Source organism: Sturnus vulgaris, chromosome 1 (genome assembly GCF_052056855.1).
Source record: "Sturnus vulgaris isolate bStuVul1 chromosome 1, bStuVul1.hap1, whole genome shotgun sequence".
NCBI classification, from domain to species: domain Eukaryota; kingdom Metazoa; phylum Chordata; class Aves; order Passeriformes; family Sturnidae; genus Sturnus; species Sturnus vulgaris.
Genome location: NC_142243.1, coordinates 138,991,802 through 139,014,825, shown reverse-complemented (window position 1 = coordinate 139,014,825; position 23,024 = coordinate 138,991,802). Strand labels below are relative to the sequence as shown.

At 38.6% G+C, this 23,024-nt stretch overlaps 1 protein-coding gene across 1 annotated transcript in view; it reads right to left on the bottom strand.

Moving 5' to 3' along the window:
* EMC2 (ER membrane protein complex subunit 2) overlaps positions 1-20,258 on the bottom strand; it is a 38,366-nt gene extending 18,108 nt beyond the window's left edge. Inside the window, exons 1-5 of the mRNA XM_014879362.2 lie at positions 20,150-20,258; positions 13,855-13,968; positions 13,143-13,207; positions 8,865-8,950; positions 5,956-6,013 (exon numbers count right to left, since the gene is read on the bottom strand). Coding sequence (XP_014734848.2) covers positions 5,956-6,013; positions 8,865-8,950; positions 13,143-13,207; positions 13,855-13,968; positions 20,150-20,237 — 411 coding nt within the window. The 5' untranslated portion in view covers positions 20,238-20,258. The remainder of the gene's footprint in view (positions 1-5,955; positions 6,014-8,864; positions 8,951-13,142; positions 13,208-13,854; positions 13,969-20,149) is intronic.
* Positions 20,259-23,024: the final 2,766 nt, after the last annotated feature.

The following is a 23,024-nucleotide window of genomic DNA, read 5'->3' as shown; positions in this document are numbered from 1 at the left end:
GTTCTATGAATTAGATACATTGAAACATGTTCCTTCATATTGCAATCACAAATCAAAACAGAAATGTAAACAGCTACAGCTGTTTACAGCAAAAATACAGGGAAAAAATTACACAGATTTGAAAAATAGCACATAATCAAAGACAACCACAATAATGAATTTATTCTTAACTGAATTCAGACTTTTTTCATAGTTAGTCATGCAAGACAGTTAAATCTTGCAAACTTAGGCAGGTACAGTGCTATTGGGTTGAAGCTGCCCCTTTAGGGATAATGTCAAAGCAAAACATAAGTTTTTGTATCCAATAAACAACATATAAATTCTAACATCAGCATAGAGCAAATTGGTAGGAGCTGTACAGGCTGAAAAGCTAAAGCCTGGAATTGGCAAACATGAAGAATGTTATATACCAACAAAAAGTAAGAACAGTTTACACAGAGGAAAGTAAGGCTTCCCTTATCTAGTGGAGTTCTTCAAGGAGTCTCTAAGTGTAGATGAATCAAGATCTATGTAAAAGTTATCTTGAACTTCAAAAATAATTTTCACAAGATGTCTCACCTTGAAGATGAAAGCTCTGAAGGGAACTAGAGTTACCACAGCCTAACAGAGGAAGATCTTCACATGGATAAATAAATAAGTCAAAAGATATAAAATAGAGAAAAGAGTTCTCTGCACTGAGAATCCAAGAACCACCTGTTAAAAACCACTGCTCAGCAGTCTTGATAAGAGATCTAACAGGGGAATTAATAGTGATATAAAGTTAAATGTTGATAAGGACTTATTTAAGTATAAAGAACAAAAGACAACCGCAAGAATAGCATTCACAATAATGAATCACAATGAATACTTTTACCAGCACAATAAAACAACCCATGAAATTTAATCTACATAAATGGCTGCATATAGGGTCAAACAATACTCATTTAATGTACACAAAAAACCTGTCTGAATTTGTCGTCAAGAGGAGATACTGGACTTGAAATAAACAGTTCTATAAAACATCAATTCAGTGTTCAGAAACCATCTTAAAAAATCCAAAACCCTGCCCCAAAAACCCCAAACTGAAAATACTGTGATACTGGAGTTATCAGAAAAGAATACAGATGACACATCCGTGGCATCACTTTGTTATTTTTAAGTAATGCTCTCGTATTTTTAATACTGAGTGCTGTTCAGTCCTCTCATTTCTCAACCAAATAAAGGAAAAAACACAGAAATAACATGGAGAACAGCAGGAGAGCTTTAAGGCACAGAATGGCACATTAGAACTTCTTAGATTAGAGGGCAGAAAAGTGCAAAAGATCTCTAATGTCATGACTATTAATAAAGTGAAAAAAACTGCTTGACAGTAACAGACAAATTCAGAGGCATTAAATAAAATTGTTAGATTGAAGGTGTGGGAAAGGAAAATAAAAAAAACACAAACGGGAGATTTGCACAATCCATTAAAAAAATCACATTTAATTTCTCAATTATGTTATAGATGTAGGCATGGCAAACTTGAGCAAGTTTAAAAATAAATCTATGCAGAAATTTCATGAAGAGTCATTAAAAACAGAGTTATCACTTCTGGCACAGGAAAACTGCAACATGAAGATGAATAGAAACTGGCAAAACAGACCACAGCATACTGTCCTTGTCCTGCTCTTATACACTTCTGGTATCTGCAATAAGTCAAAGCCAGACACAGGACAAGTAAAATGGACTTTTGCCACAACTGCAGTACAGCTGCTTGTCTGATCTCAAATAATTAATTTCAAGAGACAAAATCTCTGTCAACATTTAGAAGTGCTACACGCACAAAACTAGGGAAAAATAGTGGAATGCACTTTGCTCTCTCACTTCACCGATCACGACTGAACAAGAAGCAAAAAAACCCTGCAATGGCAAAACCCTGCAATTTGCAAAAGCAAAAATAAAAATTTTTTAGGATCACATAGTGCATTCCCAGCTCACCCATAAGTTCTCACTGGGAACTAACCAAAGTAGCAGCTGCCATTCTTCACAACTCTCACCAGCTCCATTCTGTGTCAGACAGAGCCAAGCCATCTTTTTTGATTCCCTTTAAAACTACCACTGTACATACCTGTGTTTAGGTCTAGTTCTGTCTTTTAGAGCAGTAAGGCCAATATATTTAAGAAAACATATCACCTCAGAAATTTCTCCCCATTAGTAGATACTTCATTTGGTGAGCAGTTTTCCCTTTTGCAACTCAGAGCATCCTGTAGATAAAGGTACAAAGCTGCAAGTCTTCACAAGACGTCCCTGTTAAAAATTCATTTACAGCTACTGCAGCAGTTCTAAGGAATTATCACAGTTCAGATGATAAACAAATATCCAGTGCTCAAACTCAGGGCTCATTATTCTCATCTTATTCAGTGGAGACAAGGAGGTAGGGAAAGAAAGATTACCCATAAAGTCAAGATGGTAGTAATGCAGTCACAGAAAGAGAAAGAAACTCAGATATTCATGGCATATAACTGCCGCCTATTGACATATTAAGTACTAAGATTTTGCTCTGAATCCTTCCAGCATTCTGGATTACCAGAGGTCTTCAACCACCTCTTGTGCCTCTTCTGAAATATGTCCAGCTCATCTACAAAAAAATCTCAGAATAGTAAGAGAAAGGGTAACTTTCGTGTGACCATATGCATATACTTGTTCCTGCCCACTCCTACAAACAATAGAGTTAATGAGAAAACTATCTTACTACAAAAATTTTAAATTCTTCATTCACACAATTATATTACTAAATCCATGACAGTAATGAGACTATCCACATGTCCTAAGCTAAGGAAGCATACATAGTGTCTTGCATGAAAAGCTTGGTTGAAAAAGTGGCAAGTAAAACAGCTGAAGAATTATCCTAATAGACTCTAGATTTTCTATGGATTGGAATTAAGGCAGAACTTTGTGCCTTATCTCACTTTTCCCCTGGTGTTGACCAAGTGCTCTGCAATCTTCTTGATGGTTGAGCTGAATAATCAGGACAAACTGCAGGTGCACTACAATGACAGTGGAGTGGGTTAGACACCAATCTAATTTCACTTAGAATTCAATCTAATTCACTAATCTTGAATACATTAACTCCATTTCCTTTCTCATCAACAAGCTTCTCTGCTCTACTGAACAGACCACCTCGAGAAGAGCCCGACCGACGAAAAATACTCAGCTGTCTAACTAAACAGTTTTCCTCCAAAGCAGAGCAGGATAAGGAATTCGCCATGAAATGCATAAAGAGCAAAAACAAACGAAAAAAGCACTTTCTACCAACACTAAAACCCCAATAACTCTCTTTTATTTTGTTCTGAGAAACAGAATAAGCATTTAATCTGAAGATCAACAAACAAACCAGTCGCTGTTCAGCATCACTATAAATATTTTCAATTGGACACTACATGAAATTTTAATTAATGAAAAGAAGAAAATACCATGCAACCTTAATAATATGTCAGCTTGACCTCTAACATACCATCATATACCAACCAAAATAGATGAGAATGGAAAAGTTTTAATTCTTACCCTATTGAAATGTATGCAAATTATGCATTTCATAAGAGTCACATTTCATTCATTAAAGTCTTTAGAAAAGAGACTATTACTCAACATCTCCATGCTTTGAAAAATGAAACAAATATCTGAGGAGGCATTAACAACTGTTCTCTTTTCAAATGAGTCATCTTTTTCAGCAAGTAAGCGCAGAGTGAGACAAAACTTATCTTAAAAATAAAGACTACTTTTAACTCTATCCTAAGAAATTAAGTAATTACTATTATCTTAATTTCAGCAACAAAACCTCATATGGAAGTGTAAATGTCCATTACATAATTTAAGTTCAAACTTTACTTTTTATAATGGAAAATTCTGCTATGTGTCTAAAAGAAGTTATTTTTTGGAAAAGTCTTTTTCCATTCTACTTTTTGCTCAGTATGATTTTTACACGATTTGTGTGAACAAATGTCTATGTTTCACTTAAAGCACTTGCCAAAATATTTAATGTATATAAACAACTCCACGTGTCAGCAGACTAGAAGAAATTTCTATAAAGTTAGATGAATGCCAAGACAAACTCAGCAACAGTTGCTTTTCTAAAATCTTGAAATATTTATTTTTCTACAGCAGCCATATGTGTGCATGGAAATAATTAACAGGTAAATGACACAAAGAAATCTACACATGACAACGTACCAAAACTTTATATTTAACTTTCACTCTTGACATGCAAGCCTTACCCAACCAATTCTAGTTATAGCAAGGAACTCTCCTTTGCATTTAACATTCTGCAATTCTATTATCAGAATTAAGAAACTCAACCACACAACTATTCTAATATTTACAACTTATGCTTCTAAATATTACAAGTTTATGGATATTTATGATTTGGTGACAGAGAAAATTCAAATAAAGAAATAATCATGTATTTTACCTATTTAAATATATAATTTTGTTTTGTAATGACATCCAACAAAGCACACAGATGATATTAGCTATGTTGAGATAGCGAAGAGTAAAACTACCAAAAATACATACGTCAAAGAACTGTGGTCTGTAAAAGTCACTGTAATATGGTGCTCCATTCTCCACTCATGTCAGCAAAAGATCATAAAACATGCACCAAAGTGGCCCATTCTGTGATTCCATTATGGGTTCCATATTGGCTCAACATGACTCTGAAGACTTAGTGCCTCTGAAATTCTTTGGGCCGTGCTCTGTTAAAATCCATGAGCTCAAAATCTTAAAATCTTGAGCTCAAGCTTCTACTACTTCAGAGAGAGTGAAAAAGAAGAGTGAAGAACTGACATAGTTCCTTCTACCCTTGCACAAAATCTGTGAGTTCTATCACTGCTAACAGGCAGACTTTAACCTACCACTGTTGTCTGAGTGCTTAACTTGTTATTGTTTCCAGATGTGCTGCCTTGAAAATGACTTTCTGGTGGTTTGAGGTGTTTTTATTGTCACTGCTTGCGTTTTAATTTGTTTTGTGGATTTTCTAAATGGTTTATTTAGTTTAAAAGGGATGGCACATGATCTATATCCAGCTCTGGCATACCCTAGTTAATCCCAGTAATCTGTGCTTCTGTGGGTTTTCTCCTCCTGGATAGCAGACCACATCAAATAAGCTGGCCAAAGAAATGTAGAGGTTCAATACACCCCTAGGAAGATTTACCTGAGATTGCCAAAACATCTGCAATAGCCCAAGTATTACATTTACAGAGAAGTTTTCCCAGTAGACAGCTCCTCAAAACCAAGTAACACTTATACCCTCAATGATTAATAATAATTTTTTGACTTTCCAATAAATATCTATGTCATACAAAAATCTGAAACCCCATAGCTTCTTCATATTTCAAGTTCTACCCTTGCGGGGAAAAAAAATCCATGAAAATACATTGCTACAAGTTTCTCTAGACTTTTATTTTGGCAGCTAATAGCTCACAGTGGCTTTCACTAACAGTATTCAAAAATGCTTAGAAGAACAGTACAGTCTGTCTCAGACTTTGTTTTATACAATTGGCATGCTTCATGCATTTTGATTCATGAGCTAGTAGTCTCAGACATAAATCAAAATAACTGCTATTCGTGCATTACCTTAATCTATTAATAGCTAATCCTTAAGTAAGATTACACATTAGGAACGTAATCTAACACACGGCAAATTATATTAGTCTTTTAAATACTGAATATTCTAGGAAATGAAAGAGTTGAAAGGCCCAACTCTAAACACTACTAAGACTTCTGGAAAGATTACAAGTTATAATTTCTCTCATACAATCAGTGTTTAAGCAGGTATTATATCACACCTTCCCATCATGAAATGAAGGTAACATTGGTTATTATAACAGAAGACTAAAGGAAACAAATACAGTAATACAGACACACATTTTTCCACACTGAAACAGAAAATATAATCACAATTTCAAACCTATGCAGTTCAGAATTATCTTTTAAACTTACTGTATTAGTTGAATCTTCTTGTAAAATTCTGTCATATAACTGGATAGCATCATCATACCTGTACAAAGAAATTATTCACATTTATTTCTGCTAAGACAGAACTTCCAACTTTTGGACTCTCCGTGCAATAGTTAATAACTCTCCTGCATTTTTTTATACTGAAATATAGTATACCTATACTAAGAAACTATATTTATACAAAATTCTTTTGAGAGAGTGCTAAGTATCAGCAGCAGTATTTTTTGTCACTAATTAAGAAAAACACATGGGAATCGCTTCATTAAATACTGTTTCAGCAACAATATTTTTTTACAATATTTATAAACAATAAATATTGATATTTTACACCCAGCATCTCACTCTCCTGCCTGTTCTCTTTATGTCTACCCAATAGTTCAACCATCACATCCCTACTCCTCCTTTCCTAACTCCCAAGAAAAAGAAACTTCAAAATTTGAAAAGCCATCCAAAATAATGACATTCCACTTCATTGTTGTAACTTAAAACTTAAAGTTTCTTCAGCTGTGACTTTAAAAAGTATAAGCAGCTGCATACAGCAAACTGAATCTACCAGAGATTATAACATAAATCTTTACAGAAAATGTTTTCCACCATTTCCCACTTTTTTATTTGTTTATCAATTAATTCTGGTATCTGAAGTATGCTTGAAACAGGTTACTTCAGGTGCTGTGAGCACTTCAAACCTTCAAACCTTCTGGGAAACAGCTCTGTGTGTTCAGTCAGCTGTGTACATGACCCCAACAAATGAAATAATTCAATTCAAACCACATTTCACTACACAGCTTTTGTACTGTCACCACAGAACTAAGGCATATATTGTGTCTTTATGTGCAGTTTGACAAGCAGTTTGTCAGAGATACTGCTGATTGACTTCTGATGCTCCACAATCCTTAGACATCACCTTAGACACTCATTTACACACTCACACTGTTCCCTAAGCACTGCTGACATTACCATTGCTCAGCTGTCTACTCCAGCTACCATAAGGTACAGGAACTAGTGTGAAAGGAAACACAAAAGCAGAAATGAGTAGAAGGTGACTGCAACAGACTTGAGCAGATGTGCTGTAAAATGCTGTATTTGTGCTCTCTGTTAGTTGCTGCTTTGTCAAGTGTGTTTTAGAAGACTGTATCTGATGGCCATAATTCCAGCTTTACACGGTGAATTTCCAGAACATTATTCTTTTTATCAGCAAGGGTCTACAGAGATGTCTCAGTCTATGGGGATGTTCTACACTGTTTCCTCTTCCTGTTGCGGAAAGCAGGATTCTCCCTAGATCCTACATGTCACTTAGAATTTAATAAGAATTTTGCTTCAATTGAAGAGAATCATGATGCCTGCAGCCTAAATCTTTCTCAGCTTTCTTTTATAGCCAGGGGAGACAGACACGCTTCTCTGGGGCAAGGCTTAGAGCACCTGCAGATGGCTTCTTACTCAAAACAACCCCCAAGCTGAAGCCTCTTTTTGCTCAGACTTCTAGAGAAAACGTATTGACATAAAACTTCAGTTTTTGTTAATTTCTCTGCTTCCTGATACTCTAATCTCAAGGTCCTGATCTGATAGAGACATTTTGTTAAGAACTTTGATGAGCACTTTCAAAAAACTATGGCTCCATAGCACTTCATTGCTGAAAGCACTCATGAATTTTGTGCAGCATTCATCTCCCACAAAGATCAGTTCCCTTGCAATAACATCTTTAATGTAGTCACATAAGCCTGAACTGAATTATGATCTATTGTACTTCTGAATAGGTTTCAGGAAGGGGGAAAAACTGCTGTCATTCTCTGTCTTCCTACCCTATATAAAATGAAGACAAGAGAGCTAAGTTTAATGGAAATTCTTCCAAAATATGCAGTTTATATGAAGTGAGTGTGAAACACAGAGCATCTGGTTGCCCTGAGTCAGCTCCTGTGACTGGAGTCCATCCATTCATTCTCATTGATCCAAGCAATGGACTTCAATATTACAGTTTCATATCAAATACCATTTTCAAAGCTAATTTTGCAATAATGTAATGGATGAAGAACATATACTAAGTATCTTTTTAAAAAGTATTTAGGGTGTACTTCCAATTCCTTTTTATCAATATGGCCCAAAAGCTCCAAACTCACCAACTCTGTATGCAAAATGTGGCAGGGAATAGATTTCTGATCATTCAAAGGCACTGGAAGTCATTCTTAACATCCAAGACAAGTGTTATAGAACAGAATGTTATGTATCCAAGGAGAAATGTGTACAATAAAGCTCATCCTCAAGTTCTGAGGTCATTCAGATTTAATCTGTTCATGATTTTAATAATTTCTGTTGAACTTAGTATGTTATAACCCTTCTACAGGACATTTCAAAAAGGTCAGTCTGATTTTTATGTTCTGCAATTCTACTCCATGTGGTTTTTTTATTTGTTTCTATAACAAACTCTATAGATTTAATCCTTTTTAAGTTCATTTACCCATACTCAGGAAACAAAGGTAAAGAGCTGCACCCTGCAGTAATTAGGTGTACAGAAGAACAATTAAGGCAAAAAATGCAAAAAAACCCATAGGCACTAATTTTCATACGCTGCTCTAGCTCTCTGAGATGAAACTTACACCTCACAGAATTTGCCAAAAAATTGCGCACTGTTCTACTGTATAAAGACTTATGCTGTTAAGTAAGAGATCCTTCTAATCTATGATCTCTGATGGGAAGATTGCAAAAATGAAATACTGCATAGTACCTCCAAAAATGAAATACAGATGTCTAAAAATCTTAGTATGATCATGCACACTGTTATTTCCTATAAAGAAACTGCCCAGCATTATTTTGCCATTTTGTAATGACTGCTTTTTTAAGAAAGAGCAAAGATTTTTTACAGACAGAAAGTACGTTTTTTAAAATTCAGGTTTTACCTTTCCATAGCTTCAAATCGCATTCCAGTTAATCGTTTGACTCTGTGGCTCCCAGGAAATTGTCGCCTCAGTTCCTGAAGACAAAACTGTACAAAGAACCAAAAATACTATTGTGAATATAATTACCTTCATAGAAGCTAGAAGAAGAAAAAGTAGAAACAAAAAAAGGCCTTGGGTCATAATTCATCTACCTGCCATGCCAGTTCTGAGTAAAATAACTTTTGAAACAAGAAAAAAATGCATTGATAAAGAGAAGGCTGGAAACTGAAATTCTGTCTGTTAGATCACTAATTTTAAGAACTATCATCCATACAGGGCATGAGATTGTCAGGCCCCCTTGGAAACAGTTACTTGCCCAGAAAATTACACTCACCTACTGAAACAGTTCTGACACTATTAAAACTTGAATACAATTTAGTTGCCCCATAGTGACACAAGACAGTAAAAAAGACAAAGACAGTAAGAGTTAAAGTGATACTTCTTTAATAAATGGATATTTCACAATGGAACAAACTATGCTAATATAATGCTGTGTGTTTATTTTTAAAATAAAACTTTGAAATCCAAAGAAAATGTTTGCCACTGGCTTGGGTACAGCCTGCTGGCAGAAGAGGCATAATTTTTAATGCCTGAAATCAATGAGACACCTGGGCTGGATAAAAAGAATTCATCACAGGCAGATTTTTCTGGATTAGCAAGAGGATGTTTGGTAGAGGGACTGAGTCACAACTTCCCCACAGCAAACTAACTTGTAACCATATCATGAATGTCGCTAAAGAGCCTTGTAAAGTTAGTAGCTGACTCATGACAGTGGGAGGCAGGACAGTCCCAGACTAGTGGTGTGCATCATGTTAAAAGCTTCACATTGAATCCTCCGCTTCCAGACACTCATTTATGCAACTCAACTTAGAAACTTGTTCTTCAGACCTAATGTTCTAGCAGAGGTCTATCAACATAATCTGTTCCACCTCACTAAATCCACTGGTCAAAGGAAAAAGTACAAATCAGCAACAATAAGTAGGATTCCTCTTTGTTTCTGTAGATAAACAGGTTGCTAAAGCACATCCAAGAGGAATATTTGCACCTCTCCCAGATGCTAAGAAATAGAAGGGAGAAAAGCAACAGTGACCAAAGCTGTGATGCTTAGCCTCAAGCAAGAACAGACTACTTCCATCACAATCAACTTAATTTGCAATGAACTTTACAACGCAATTTCACATAGAAAGGCTCAGGTTTAGCACAGAAATTGCACTTTGAGTGATGCCTAAGTGAACTGCTCTTGCTCTAGTCATAAAAAACTACATGTATTTAGCAGCATGTTACATGATGTCTGTTACATAATCTCTGACCATTCTTAAGAGACAGGAAAATTTACATGAAACTCCAGAAAAGTAGATTCATCTCAGCTTTTAAAATCCAGACAACATTGTAGACTTTAAAAAGAACTTTTGCATACAATAAATCCATCCTGTGGTCCAGTAATCAGTGAACCCTGAAGGATAGCGATTTTTATAAACACATGTACTAAAAAAACCCAAAAGTACAAATAACAAAACATTTACAACACTGAAGTCCACAATCTGTAGATGGACTTTTATATCTAAAAAATCCTCATTAACAATATTGAAGTAGTTTTCAAGTGCAGGAGTAATGCAAGACCAGAATTGTTCACATTAGATCTCACTACACAACCATTACTCAACTGAACACAGCAGACTGGGGCCAAACCTACTCCTGTAGATGAAGCTATCAGACACAATAAAGTGACGGGAAAAATTGTAAGAAAGTCACGAACAACTCACTGTAATACTGATAAAATCAAAGGTGCATGAATAAACTGCACTAGCTGTATCTTCAAAATGTTCTGAACTCAGCAGCACTGAATGTCCTCTTTTTAAATGGGACTTGCAATCCCTATAATAATTTATTTTACTGAAGACTGTTTTTTCACTATGTCAGTAATTTACTTGTGAGATTCTTTCAGAATTCTCTCAATTACAATGGCAAACAATTTGTATGTGAAACTTCAATTTCCACTTAATTTGCTTTCTGACTTTTTTAACATCAGACAAAGGCAGAGAAATATAAAGCTGGACTTCAGCAGGTAAAATACTGGTAATGCAAGTGCTGCCAACAAGAGGTGATTGCACTAAACCACCTGCATGAACTAAGGTCTGGCTGCAGCAGGGGCATGCATTACACATGGGCTTTTTGTGCAGGACAGAAAGGACAAAGTAATAAATAGAGGAAAGAAAAAGAAAAAAACAAAACTCAGAGAAATTACTCTGAAAACTACCTCAGCTTCTCATTTGGAGTAGATGATACCTATCCCCCTAAGCAAAATGCATCCCAGCTGTCAAAAGCTCACTGCTAAAAAACAGGAGTGCCAAAGCTGTTTGTCTACTTTGGAGCTACAGCTGTAGTAAAACGCCACAGATGACTTGTCTGAATTAACTACTTCTTTATTACAAATCAGTCAAATTAAAAAATTAAAAAACCCTCTAAGTCTCCACCTATGCTTTTAATCTCATTCCTGAGCTGCACAGAAAATGTTGCATTCCCTCAGCTCAAGCAATATTGCTTAAAGGGCACATACAGTGAAATTTAACTCCCTGCCAGGGTTAGTAAAAACAAAGAGTGTTTCACAACTGATCTTTCAACACTGGCTCCGTCAACAATTTTGTGAAAGTCTTCTTTAAGAGACCCTGAAAATAAAGACCAAATCTGTTTTACATATAAATCAGGATACAGAAATGTATTTATTTAAACAGTAAGTCTATTTGGTTTTTTTTTTAACAAACAGCTATAATACAACAGTATTTTATTCTGAGGGACAAAAGAGAGAGAAGTTCAGTGGGTTCACAAGTTCAAAGTCTTGTACTGTATTTTCTAGCATATTCCATTTCACCATATATATATATGGAACTCCAGATACTCTGTCTTGTTCTGCCTACTTTCAAACTGCCCTTCTCCCAGCATCATGCTCTAGTCTGACTCTTTGCATTTAAGTTTTACCCACATGGTAAAACCTCAAAGGTTTTATGAGGTATTTGGTCATCTGACAGAGAACAAGGCACTGGAGGAGTAATTGCCGTGAAAGACCTGGGGCCTTGAAAATGGCTTTTTACTTAGAATAAGCTCAAGCTTGATGGCTTTCAGGGCACAAGGTAAGCGTCTGTTTTCTTCTGACTGTTTTGTGAAGGGGTGAAAAGATAACTAAAATTTTCCTGAAAGACAAACTTTTGCCTTCTCCTGTCTTTTCCTTTAAAGGATTAGCTAAGTTGACTAGGTTGTTTTGTTTGTTTATTTCAGTGGCTTTTTTTGTTTTTAATCTAACAAACAGGTTACAGTTCAAAATAAACTAATTCTATCTCAATTGTTATTTATATTATTCAAATAAATTTGCATACAAATTGACAAAACTCAAATATTGATTAACAATATTTTTATCAAAAATCACCAAGTAACTTGGATTGCAAGGTACTTTTGGAGGTCGCCTGCTCCAAATCCCCACTCAAAACAGAGCCAGTTTCCAAGGGAGTGCAGAGCCATATGCCAATCTATTTTTAAGCATTTCCAAAGGAGATTCCACAGCTTCAATATGTCATTTGTCATAAAGCATTTACTAAGGTTTTCCTAATGTGTAAGTGGAATTTCCTTTGTTGCAGCTTACGTCCCACACTCGTCTTTTGTTGCACACCTATGAAAGTATGTGCCCACCTTCTTTATACCTTCCTTCCCATCAGTACATATTCAAAAATCCCTTCTTGGGATTCCTAAGACTTAATACAGATTTCCCAGCCCTTCCTCATACATTATGCAGTCCAGCTGCTTATTTATCTTGAAGATCTGCGCCAATATGTCAGTGACTTCTTTTGATGGTAGCCAACATGACATATAATATGATATGTAAGATGGGTCATTTTACCCATCAAAACATTCAGAAAACCAATATAATTTGAGAGGTTTTCAATAAACAAACACTCTCTGTGCAATATGGCAACTTCAATATTATTCTTGACCTTTAGCCCATACTAGAGTAGCTGTAAATATTTTCATGGCTGTTGGAAGAGATGTGATCTGTCTAAACAAAAGTGATGTCTTAGAGGAGGTAGGTGATGGCAGTTTCTTCATAGCTGTGTATTTCTTGATAGATATTATTTTTACCAGTCCAAGCTATGGAGTTCAGAATATCCAGTAACTTCCAAAAAACTATCTGGAAGAGACACCCAGGTTGAATACATATAGTGTGAAAGAAAAGTCAGCTTGAAAACTTACCAATGCCAAATCATCTCGACTGCAGTCCAGGGCAGCAATCATCACCTGTTCATAAATTATCCAAACTGGACACAAAGAGACAATAAATGCAGATAATTGATCTGGGGTTTCTTTAAGATAATAGGAAACACCTATCATGTAAACAGATTAATTAATTAATTATGTCTGTACATTTTTCCCCTTCTACTCCCAAGAATCACGACTGAAACACAAACAAATTAAGAAACTGCTGGAATTAATCAAAAACTTACTTAAGCAATTTAGCACTTTTAGTGCCAAAGTACTTTCTGACATCTTGAAAGGCAAAAAAGCTCTAATTCTCTGTCTTTTCCAACATCATAACTGCCATGTTCTAGACAGATCCCTGTGAGGACATGTTTAAATTTTTGTCACAGTGCTGAAGAACTGAAAATCAGGCAAATAATATCTAAGTAATAGTTTCAAATGAAGCTTTCACATTGCAGTCTAAATACTAATATAGCGAGCAAACAGTTCTTTCAGGTAATTTTTACAGATGTTTTCACTACAGCCCACCTTTGGGAAAGAAATAAACTCTTGGAATTATGGAAGTCTACTAGACTAAGAAAGTAATATATATTTCAGTAACACCAGCACGTAATGAAAGACAATATAAAGGCTGTTAAATAAAATAACAATGAAAAAAGAAAACCAAATCAGACAAGGAAACTTAAAATAATGATTGTTTACTTACTGTCATCTCCAAGTTTAGATGCATATTCATTAATTAACTCTTCTCCAACATCCACTATCTGTTCACTGTTTCGGTAATTTTCTTCCCTCCATTTCCTCATTTTATCACGCATATCTGTGAGCATACGGGAGGAATAAATTGAGATTTTCAGACAGAAATGGCAATTTGAATGTGCATATGATAGACAAGATACACACCTGAAGAACGGGATTAAAAAGCAGCTAAGAAAGTGACTTCTACTAATATTAAAAAGCTACTAGAGAACAGATCTCCGAAACCTTATTACCCAAACTGTGCTCATGCTCCAGCATAATCAATTCAACTTCTAAGTTTGCAGTCTCTCAGGACAATAACATATGTGGTAAAAAATGTACACCTAGTTATCCAATAAATAATAAAATGTATCCGTTGTTGGGTAAAATAGGCTACAAGCAATTTCTCCCAAATAGTTTCACACATTTACAAACAACACTAAAATTGCATTTCTGCTACAGGTGGATAAATTCTCACTTGAAATTTTAGAAAAAACATTAGAACTTCCATTCTGAAAGGAATCTACACACTCCTAGAGAAAGGAGTTTCAACAAAGGTACACATGGATGTGAAGGCTTTCTACTGCAGCGAAGTGTCCAAAGGTACAAAAAATATCTCTGTTTACCTAAGCAAGATAGAAACAACAGTTTATTTTATTATTATGATTTTTGTTTCAAAAGGACATTTAAGTCCTCAAGAGAGCAGGCATATTCATCAGGTCAGCTAGAGAACGTTACCTTGCCTGAGCTTTATTTATCCTCTAGATCAGGAAATTGCTAAGAATGTGATTTATATACACATACATTTATAAATGCATAGCTGTTCTATACACAAGAACAAATTTTGAGTAAACTTAAGGAAAATAGTTTTCATTACTAGACAGTGGCTTTACTAATAAGAAGGTACGAGGAAAATTATTGCTAGTATTTTTTTAAAACTTTACAACAGCTGGAAAAACAAATACAGCGATAGATCTAGACACTGTCACTTTTCCTTGCACTTCAAAACACGGAGTTAACATACATGACAGTTAAAAATTATGCACTCAAAGTTGTTCCATCTACCTGAAGTGATCTCGGATCACTCATAAGACTGTTATTGTGCTACATTTTGTGTTTTGAAATTCAACCAAAACCACTACAGGGTTACATTTCATATGCATGGGCAAAGTTAAATGGTTCTAGACATATGATGGTCCCTGGAAATTCAACGTTAGACGGCAAGAATGTGAGTGAACACAAACATTCAAAAAAGCTGACAAGCTAAACGCCAAAAAATAAATAAGCTGTCTGATTTCCACCCACTCATTTACTTGGAAATTATCAATGCCTTCATTCCAGTGTGATTCCAAATGGAATAGTGTCTGAATTATGTATTAACAGACGGTACATCTACCATTCATCATACAAGTACAACATTTACAGCAATGGAAAAAAACCTTTAGGATAAAGAATAGAACATCAGCTGATGAATGAAAGATTTATTAATTTTAGAAACACTGACTCTTACGTAAAAGGTAGAAGAATGAAAACACTGAGAACTGCAATAAAAATATACAAGGCTTTTTACCATGTTGTCAATGAATTTTTTACTAAGAAATCTATCAAAGGAGTCAAACAATAACTTTAGTCCTGGAGACATAATTCCAGGCTGGGCATAAGCAATTAGGGATTTTAGCAGAAAAAAACAAGTAAGGTCAAGAAATGTCTAAGTCTAATTACAAGTCTCCTGTCACCTCTAGGCTGGTGCTGAGCAATTGATACATTTGTTTTAGACTTGGGGTTTTCTAAATTGGCACATGGCACATGTATATCAAAATGTTACAAATTTTAAGGAACTGAGGCACTCGGTACACTGCTTACTTTTGCCTAAAACCATGCAAGAAGTCTACCTCAGGCCAAGAGACACAACCTGTGTTTCATGAAAGGTGTCAGTTCATTCGGCCTAAGCAACTAGATATGAAATAATCCTCCTATAATTACCTACACTTCCACTGATAACTGGATCATAATTTTCAAGTCCTTGAGATCTAAAAGCACCTGATGAAATAAAGGAAATCACCACTTTGGGGCAGACAAAACTCCAGAATGTCACCTTGGCATATAACTGCTACCACAGCAGTCACTCGGGGACCCCGCAGCCATGCTACTTCCAGAGCTCATTTGTTTATTGATTCTGTGTTGCAGACACCAAATCTTTGCCCGGAGCCCACCTCTGTGAACTCTCATCTGGCAGGTGCAGGCAGAGGCACAGGTGCCACAGCTGGCTGCTGCTGATGCTGCTTCTAATCCTGGCAACAGGGCTTCAATTAAAAAAAAACAAAAACAGCATCTCACCTTTGCCTGCTGTAATCCCATAAATCCATACATAAAACCCAGAGTAAACTGATCTGACCCTTTGATTACAACTGAAAATTAGGAATAGCCAAAAGAAAGCAAAGACAGCACGAAACAGAACAAATCTACATCAAAACCAGTTAATTGCACAGATTATTACAGAGATAAAATATTAAACTGTTTCTTATTTCCTAGAGACTTTTCATACAAACTAAATATGAATTCAGTTTCTAAGTCACAGAAAGGGAGTTTGTCACTTAAAGTGGACTCTAATGACTACAGACATTAGAAATAGAAGTGCTCAGTTTTTAAATTCATTTGGAATTTTCTCCTTTTGTATACAACATGCTGCTGGATACACACATTTACAAGAAATATACACACTGTTAAACTTCATCTTATAAAGCATTTTATGATATTGTCAAAAATGACAAAGGGTTCCTTGAAAGAAGTCTCACATAAACATGGTACTGAAAACTTCTGAAGTGCCACTATTGAAACACTGCAATTTTTAAGACAGAAAATAGCAATACTAATTTAAGAGAACTTAAGCAAGAGGCATTCAGAATTTAAAAAAAAACTTTAAAAAAACTTTTTTCACTTTTTCAATTTATATCAAAAAGAAAGCTAGTTTAAAGAATATGCCATTCCTTTCTCTTTTTCATTTTGATATCCAGTGAAAAGAATTACTGACTGAAAAAAGAGTTGCCATGACAGCACTCAAAGATCCCCAAAAAGCTCAGCCATGACAGCCGAAAGTCGCTGCTTCCCTTTAGTAGGGTGTGATGTGTTTAACACCATTATGCTGCTGTGCTAGGTTAAAAAAAGAAAACCTGGCTTATTCTGTCCAATTCTGGCAATATGTCAGAAGCATTTTCTGTGAAAATTGTTTTTTAATAGTTCTTGAACTGCTGCCTGTTTGCAGATTGTGCTAATTTTACACTTGTATACTCCAAAACCTGCTCCTAAAATTAAATTACACAGGTGTTTGCTTTTTTTGATATTTCCATTCATGGGACAAATTCATCTTTAATGCATTACTGAAAATATGACAAATATTTATTCTATGAAGTTCTACATAGCTTAAGAAAGCCCTAGTAAGAGGATACACATCACCAGGTAGCAAGTGATGTGCAAGCCTACTACATCTCACTCCTTGGCTATACCCACAGTTTTTGGCTTCCTTTCATTCCACATAATTTCTAATTCTTTTATTAATGAAGAAAGCAGGAAAGATGCCATTTTCTCTAGGATAATTATTAAAAAATTAATATTTAAAAAAATGAAAAGGAGCAACATAGCACCTTTATCTCAAGTAAGCAAAATATATGTTATGTAACATATAAGCTTCTCTTTCAATACCACAGGACTCTGTGGTATTGGATCATCTAAGTCCATTGATCAAGACAATGAAGCTAAACAAGATGTTTTCCTGCTACACAGATTTCCCAAATAAACGTTAAAGCTTGAGATACAGCAACAAAGTAAAGAAAGAAAAATAAAAACAACAGCTCCCACACTGGAAAACACAGATATTTTCAGTTATCTTTCCTAACCACCTGTACCACACATGTACCTAAAAAATTTAACCATGGTAAAACTCCTATCTCTGTCTCAAAGAACCTGAGTGAAAAGCAAAGCAAGGTACAAACTATTTCATTTGTTACATATAATTCTTCTTTCCTAACCATGAATTCCAGATTCATCTTTAAGCAATATGTAAGTATAAAATGTCCTGTTTAGAAAGGCCTGGGTATATAAACGACATATCAACCATATACCTGGTTTCACATAAATCAGGCATTTTAGAGAGATTCAAAATGAGCTACATAAAATTCCTAGAAGTGTGTTCAAGTTCTTTGCTAGGAACTAGGTCACAGCACTGCTGGGATCACCTCACCCATGAAAAGCTTTGTTGTACCAGGATCTGTTAAAGCCCAAACAGACAAAAGTTATCTTTTTTAAGAAGAGTCCTTGCATGGTCTGTTGTAGGACTCCTTTTTCACTTTACTTTTCATCTCTTGAAATAGAGAAAAAAATATAGAATTTTTCAAATGTGTGCTTCCAAAGTGGAGACAGTCCCTTGTACCAACACACGCTAGCCTTTCATTTGGATGTACACTTAAAGAGACAAACTGAGAAGTTGACAGATAAAAGTCATCAGCTGGTCCTCCGAAATTTCTCATTCAACCCCATCCCTATGCAAAACTCCACACCTAGCATAGTGCCACTACTGTCAATCAGAACTCTTCGAAATAAAGTATGGAGGGCTAAATGTACAGAGACATGTCCACAGTGCATTACTCATGCTGTGAAAATCTCATTTCTCTTTTCCGTCACTGATACCCAAGAACAACAGGAAAAAAACTTCAAAAACAAACAACTAAAACCCTGCATTTTGTAACAACATATGCTCAAGAAAAATTAAAACTGGAGAACTTTTCAACACAAAGTGGTTTAGGGCAACTTCTGTGAAAATCTATCAATAACACCAACAACGATCTATATGATCTCCATCCAAGCTGAGCTTCACAGGTACTATACCTTCATTCAAGAAATACAAAAGAATGATCAATCAAGGTTTTCCCAATTAGTCTAATGACATCATGGTGATACAACCAAACACCAAAGTAAAATTAACTATATACTGATGTCCAGAAACATTGACAAGCAAGCTCACATCTTCATCCCTTTTTAATTCAGTTACAGCACTGCTTTCTTCAATATCAGCTAAACTTTTTTGTGAGATCAATGGCATTGAGCCAAAGCCTGAATGTTTGAAATTCCATTTTGTTTTGCTTCAATCCTACAGAAAACGGTGTAGGAAAGACAGCATGGACACTATTTCAATGGGCAAGTTCACTAGCATCTCCTGAAATAATCCCATGCAATATTCCTCCTGTTAGCTACAAAACCAAACTATGCATTAATTCATGATTGGGGAATTATTCTAGTGCTCAAATATTTATTTGCAGATTGGCAGTACATAAACGAAAACCCAAGATCACACAGCTTCTCTCTGCATTATCTTCACTATAATGTTTGCAAGGCATGGTACATAACTAAAGATCCCCCCTTTACGGCCAAAATTATTATCATAAACCATTCATTTATTCTTGATAGGAGACTGCAAAGGGCTCGAGTGCTGTCTTGAGCTCACATGTAAATACCGATTATGAAAAAAGAATCACTGAGAACGTCGAGTAAAGCTCAGACAGTACTGCTGAGCTTTCATGTTTTTCAGACATAATGCTGAAAAATAAATCACCATTATGATCGAACAGGCATGAAAACTATAAAGGCCTGGAGGGCAGTATTCGCAAAAAACTTTTGTCACTTCAGACCTTCTTGAAGTTTCCACACAAACGCTTATGATCGAGTTTTACGAGAGTATGAGGCAATTTGCAGTTCACCAAAAGATGAACTATGGCACAAACTGCTGACCCTGCCAAGAGACCATTTTTGCTGGTAAGCGCTGTGCCCAGGGGGAGAAGGCCGGGAAGTGGGAACGCAGCGGCCGCCGCCGGGCTCTGGGGACGCGGGTCGGGGCCCTGGGGACGCGGGTCCGTCCCCGCGGCGGGGAGAGGCGAGGGGAGGCGGCGGGAGGCTGGCCCGCCGCGCACCAGGACACCGCGGGGCGCTCCGGGACAGGCGCCCGTCACCGGCCGGGGACCTGCGGGCACCGAGGGGCCGAGCGCAGGTCGCCGCCTCTGCGGCCCGGCCACCCGCAGCCCGAGGAGCCGGGGGCCGCCAGAACCGCCGCCCCTCGCTGCCGTTCCCCAGGCCTGGGTACGACCGCCCGGCGCTGGCCCGGGCCCGCCGCGCTCCGAGGCCCCGGGAGCGCCGCCCCCTCCCCGCGGTCGGGGACCGGTCGGGCCGGGCACGGCCCCTGCCCCGGGCGGGGACCGCCGGCTGCGCGGCGTTACCTTCCCAAGTCACGTCGTACATCTCCGACACCTTCGCCATCTTGGCGGCCGCCCCGTGACGCAGCGCGGTGACGGCCCCGGCCGTCATTGGCGGGAGGGCGGGCGCGGGGCCGGCCCGGCAGTGGTGCGGGCACGGCAGTGGTGCGGGCACGGCAATGGTGCGGACCCAGTAATGGTGCGGGCCCGGTAATGGTGCGGGCCGGCCTGGCGCTCCGGCCGGGCTGCGCGGGGCTCCTTCCGCCCCCTCCATCACCGTCGCGGCGGCCAGAGGGGGCTTGGCCCCGCTGGAGGGGAGCCGCCGAAGGGCCGGAGCGTCAGGCAGCGGGCCCTGTCCCGCCGGGCCTTTGGGCTCTGGCAGCATTTACTCGCGTCGGGAGCGCACTGATGGGGACACGCGTGATCCCTAGTCCGCGGCGCTCCGTTCCTGTCCCGCCCGGGGTTAAAACCTCAGGGCCAAACTGCAGGTGGCACTAAGGGCTGCAGGTTAATTTCCTGTGTTACAGTCCGCATAAGCTGTCCAGGACCAGTTCGTATGGCGTGAAGTTGTACGCCTTGAACACGCGCCGGGCTTAGAGGGGCCCGGTGTGGTTTGGGTTCAGCATGAGAAGTACCGGTGTTTTTCTTGCCCCTGGCATCCTGGAGACGGGCACGAACCGTCAAGAGTGAGCCATGGGTTTCTCTGTGTCGTGGTTTGGCCCATCGCCAGGCACCCACCAGAGTCGCTCGCTCACCCTCCCCTGCCACAGCTGGGCAGCGGAGAGGGGAACAAGTAAAATTAACGAACTTCATGAGTTCATGAGTGAGGTAAGGACCGGAAGAAACACTTCAAGGGCAAAACAGGCCCAGTTCTAGGTTGCAAAGTGAGTGTATTACTAACAGAGGAGGAGAAAGATAAGAAAAATAAGCCCTTAAAACACCTTTCCCCCTCAGCAACTCCCTCCTTCCCACCGACAGTGCAGGCAGAGAGGGCGTGTGGGTTTGGTCAGTTCATCACCGAGATTTTCTTCCGCTGCTCAGGAGAGCAGTCCTTCCTTCCCCTGTGAGGCCATGGGGTCCCTCCCGCAGGAGACAGTTCTCTGTGAACTTCTCCAGCGTGGGTCCAAATCCCACGAGCAGCAGCCAAAATGCACCTGCTGCAGTGTGAGCCCTTCCCACGGGCACACAGTGCTCCCAAAACTGCTGTGACATGGGTCAGTCTTCCACGGGGTGCAGTCCTCCAAGGACAGGCTGCTCCAGCCTGGGATCAGGGCCCTTCCACCAGGTCTCCCGTGGGATCACAGCCTCCTCCAGGCATCCACCTGCTCCAGCATGTGTAAAGGTGGTATCTGCACCACATAATTAGTGGCATATCTTCATTTTTTCTGCCTTCACTCAGAGTCACGATTAAAACACGAAGGAGACTAATTTTTTCATGTTCAGGCTCAGTGTTTATTAAGTCTTGTCTAAAGTACAGATTTCGGCAACACTTCTAGCTACCAGCTAAAAGCGAGCAAAATGGAGGTAAATCAAGCCAGTTACAAGGTCTTTTAAAGCTAAACAGTCCAATAAAGAACTAACACCTATATTATTTATACTTTGGACCAAATAACCAAACTCCTGTGACTCGCAGTGCAACACTAGCTATCCAACCAAAAGCTACTACCTGAAATTATGAAGAAGAAAGAAGACAGAAAGGAGACAACACCCAAAATCCTCCATCTTGTCCCATACCTATCACTATATTCTAAAACCTTCAAAACCCCTCACCATTTGAAATCACACATTTCTATTCTAACTACACACCCGTGACTCTAACGCCATCACTCAAATTTGGAAGCCTTCTCCAAGGGCTCAAGTCAAAAGCAGTGTTCTCCAGGGGGTCAGTGTGAGAAAACATGGAAAACTCAAAACTCCCAGATTTCTGGGTTCCAACAGGCATGGGCACTTTCTTCATGGGCTGTGGGTGGATCTCAGCATCCCCCGTGGATCCCCACGGGCTGTGGGTGGATCTCTGCATTCCCCGTGGATTCCCACGGGCTGTGGGTGGATCTCTGCATTCCCCGTGGATTCCCACGGGCTGTGGGTGGATCTCTGCATCCCTCATGGATCCCCACGGGCTGCAGGGACACAGCAGCCTCAGCATGGTCTCACCACAGCCTGCAGAGGAATCTCAGCTCTGGTGCCTGGAGCAACTCCAGCCCCTCCTTCTCCACTGACATCAGTGTTCCCATGTAGTTTCCCTCTCATGTTCTCACCTCCTCCTCTTCTCTGACTGGAGAAAAACCTTTGTTTTGATTTCCTTCTAAAATATGTCATCACAGAGCCGTTACCAACCTTTGCCTGTTTTTGGCCAGCAGCATGTCCATCTTCAGAGCCATCAGCCATTGGCTCTGCTGGACATGGGGGAAGCTTCCAGCAACTTCTCACAGGAGCCACCTCTGTGGCCCCCTTGCTAACAAAAACCAGGCCATGCAAAACCAACACACTCTTCATGTGCCCCAGACACCCCATGGGCAGTGAACCACCACAGAGATAAATTTCTGACCATGGATCAGAGAAATCCCTGAGGGGCTCTACAGAAAGGAGTGGAACCAGCTGTGCCCTTCTCTGTATTCTGTCCAGTATTTACCTGGTGGCATCACAGCTTCTGCTGTGGAGATGAAGTGTTTCTTAGTAAATAAGGCTCCTGATTTCAATACTGTATAGGTGGTAAGAAATAGATGTAGCTCTGCTGAAGATATTGAAAAAAGAAAAAAAAGGTGATGGATTTTTAGCTTCATGTGTACTAAAGAAACTGGGTTTTAGTTAATTGTCTGACATTTAATTCTGACAAGATATTTTATGGGAAATCTCTCAGACTCCATACTCAAAATTAATCTCCTAGCTCCATCAACAA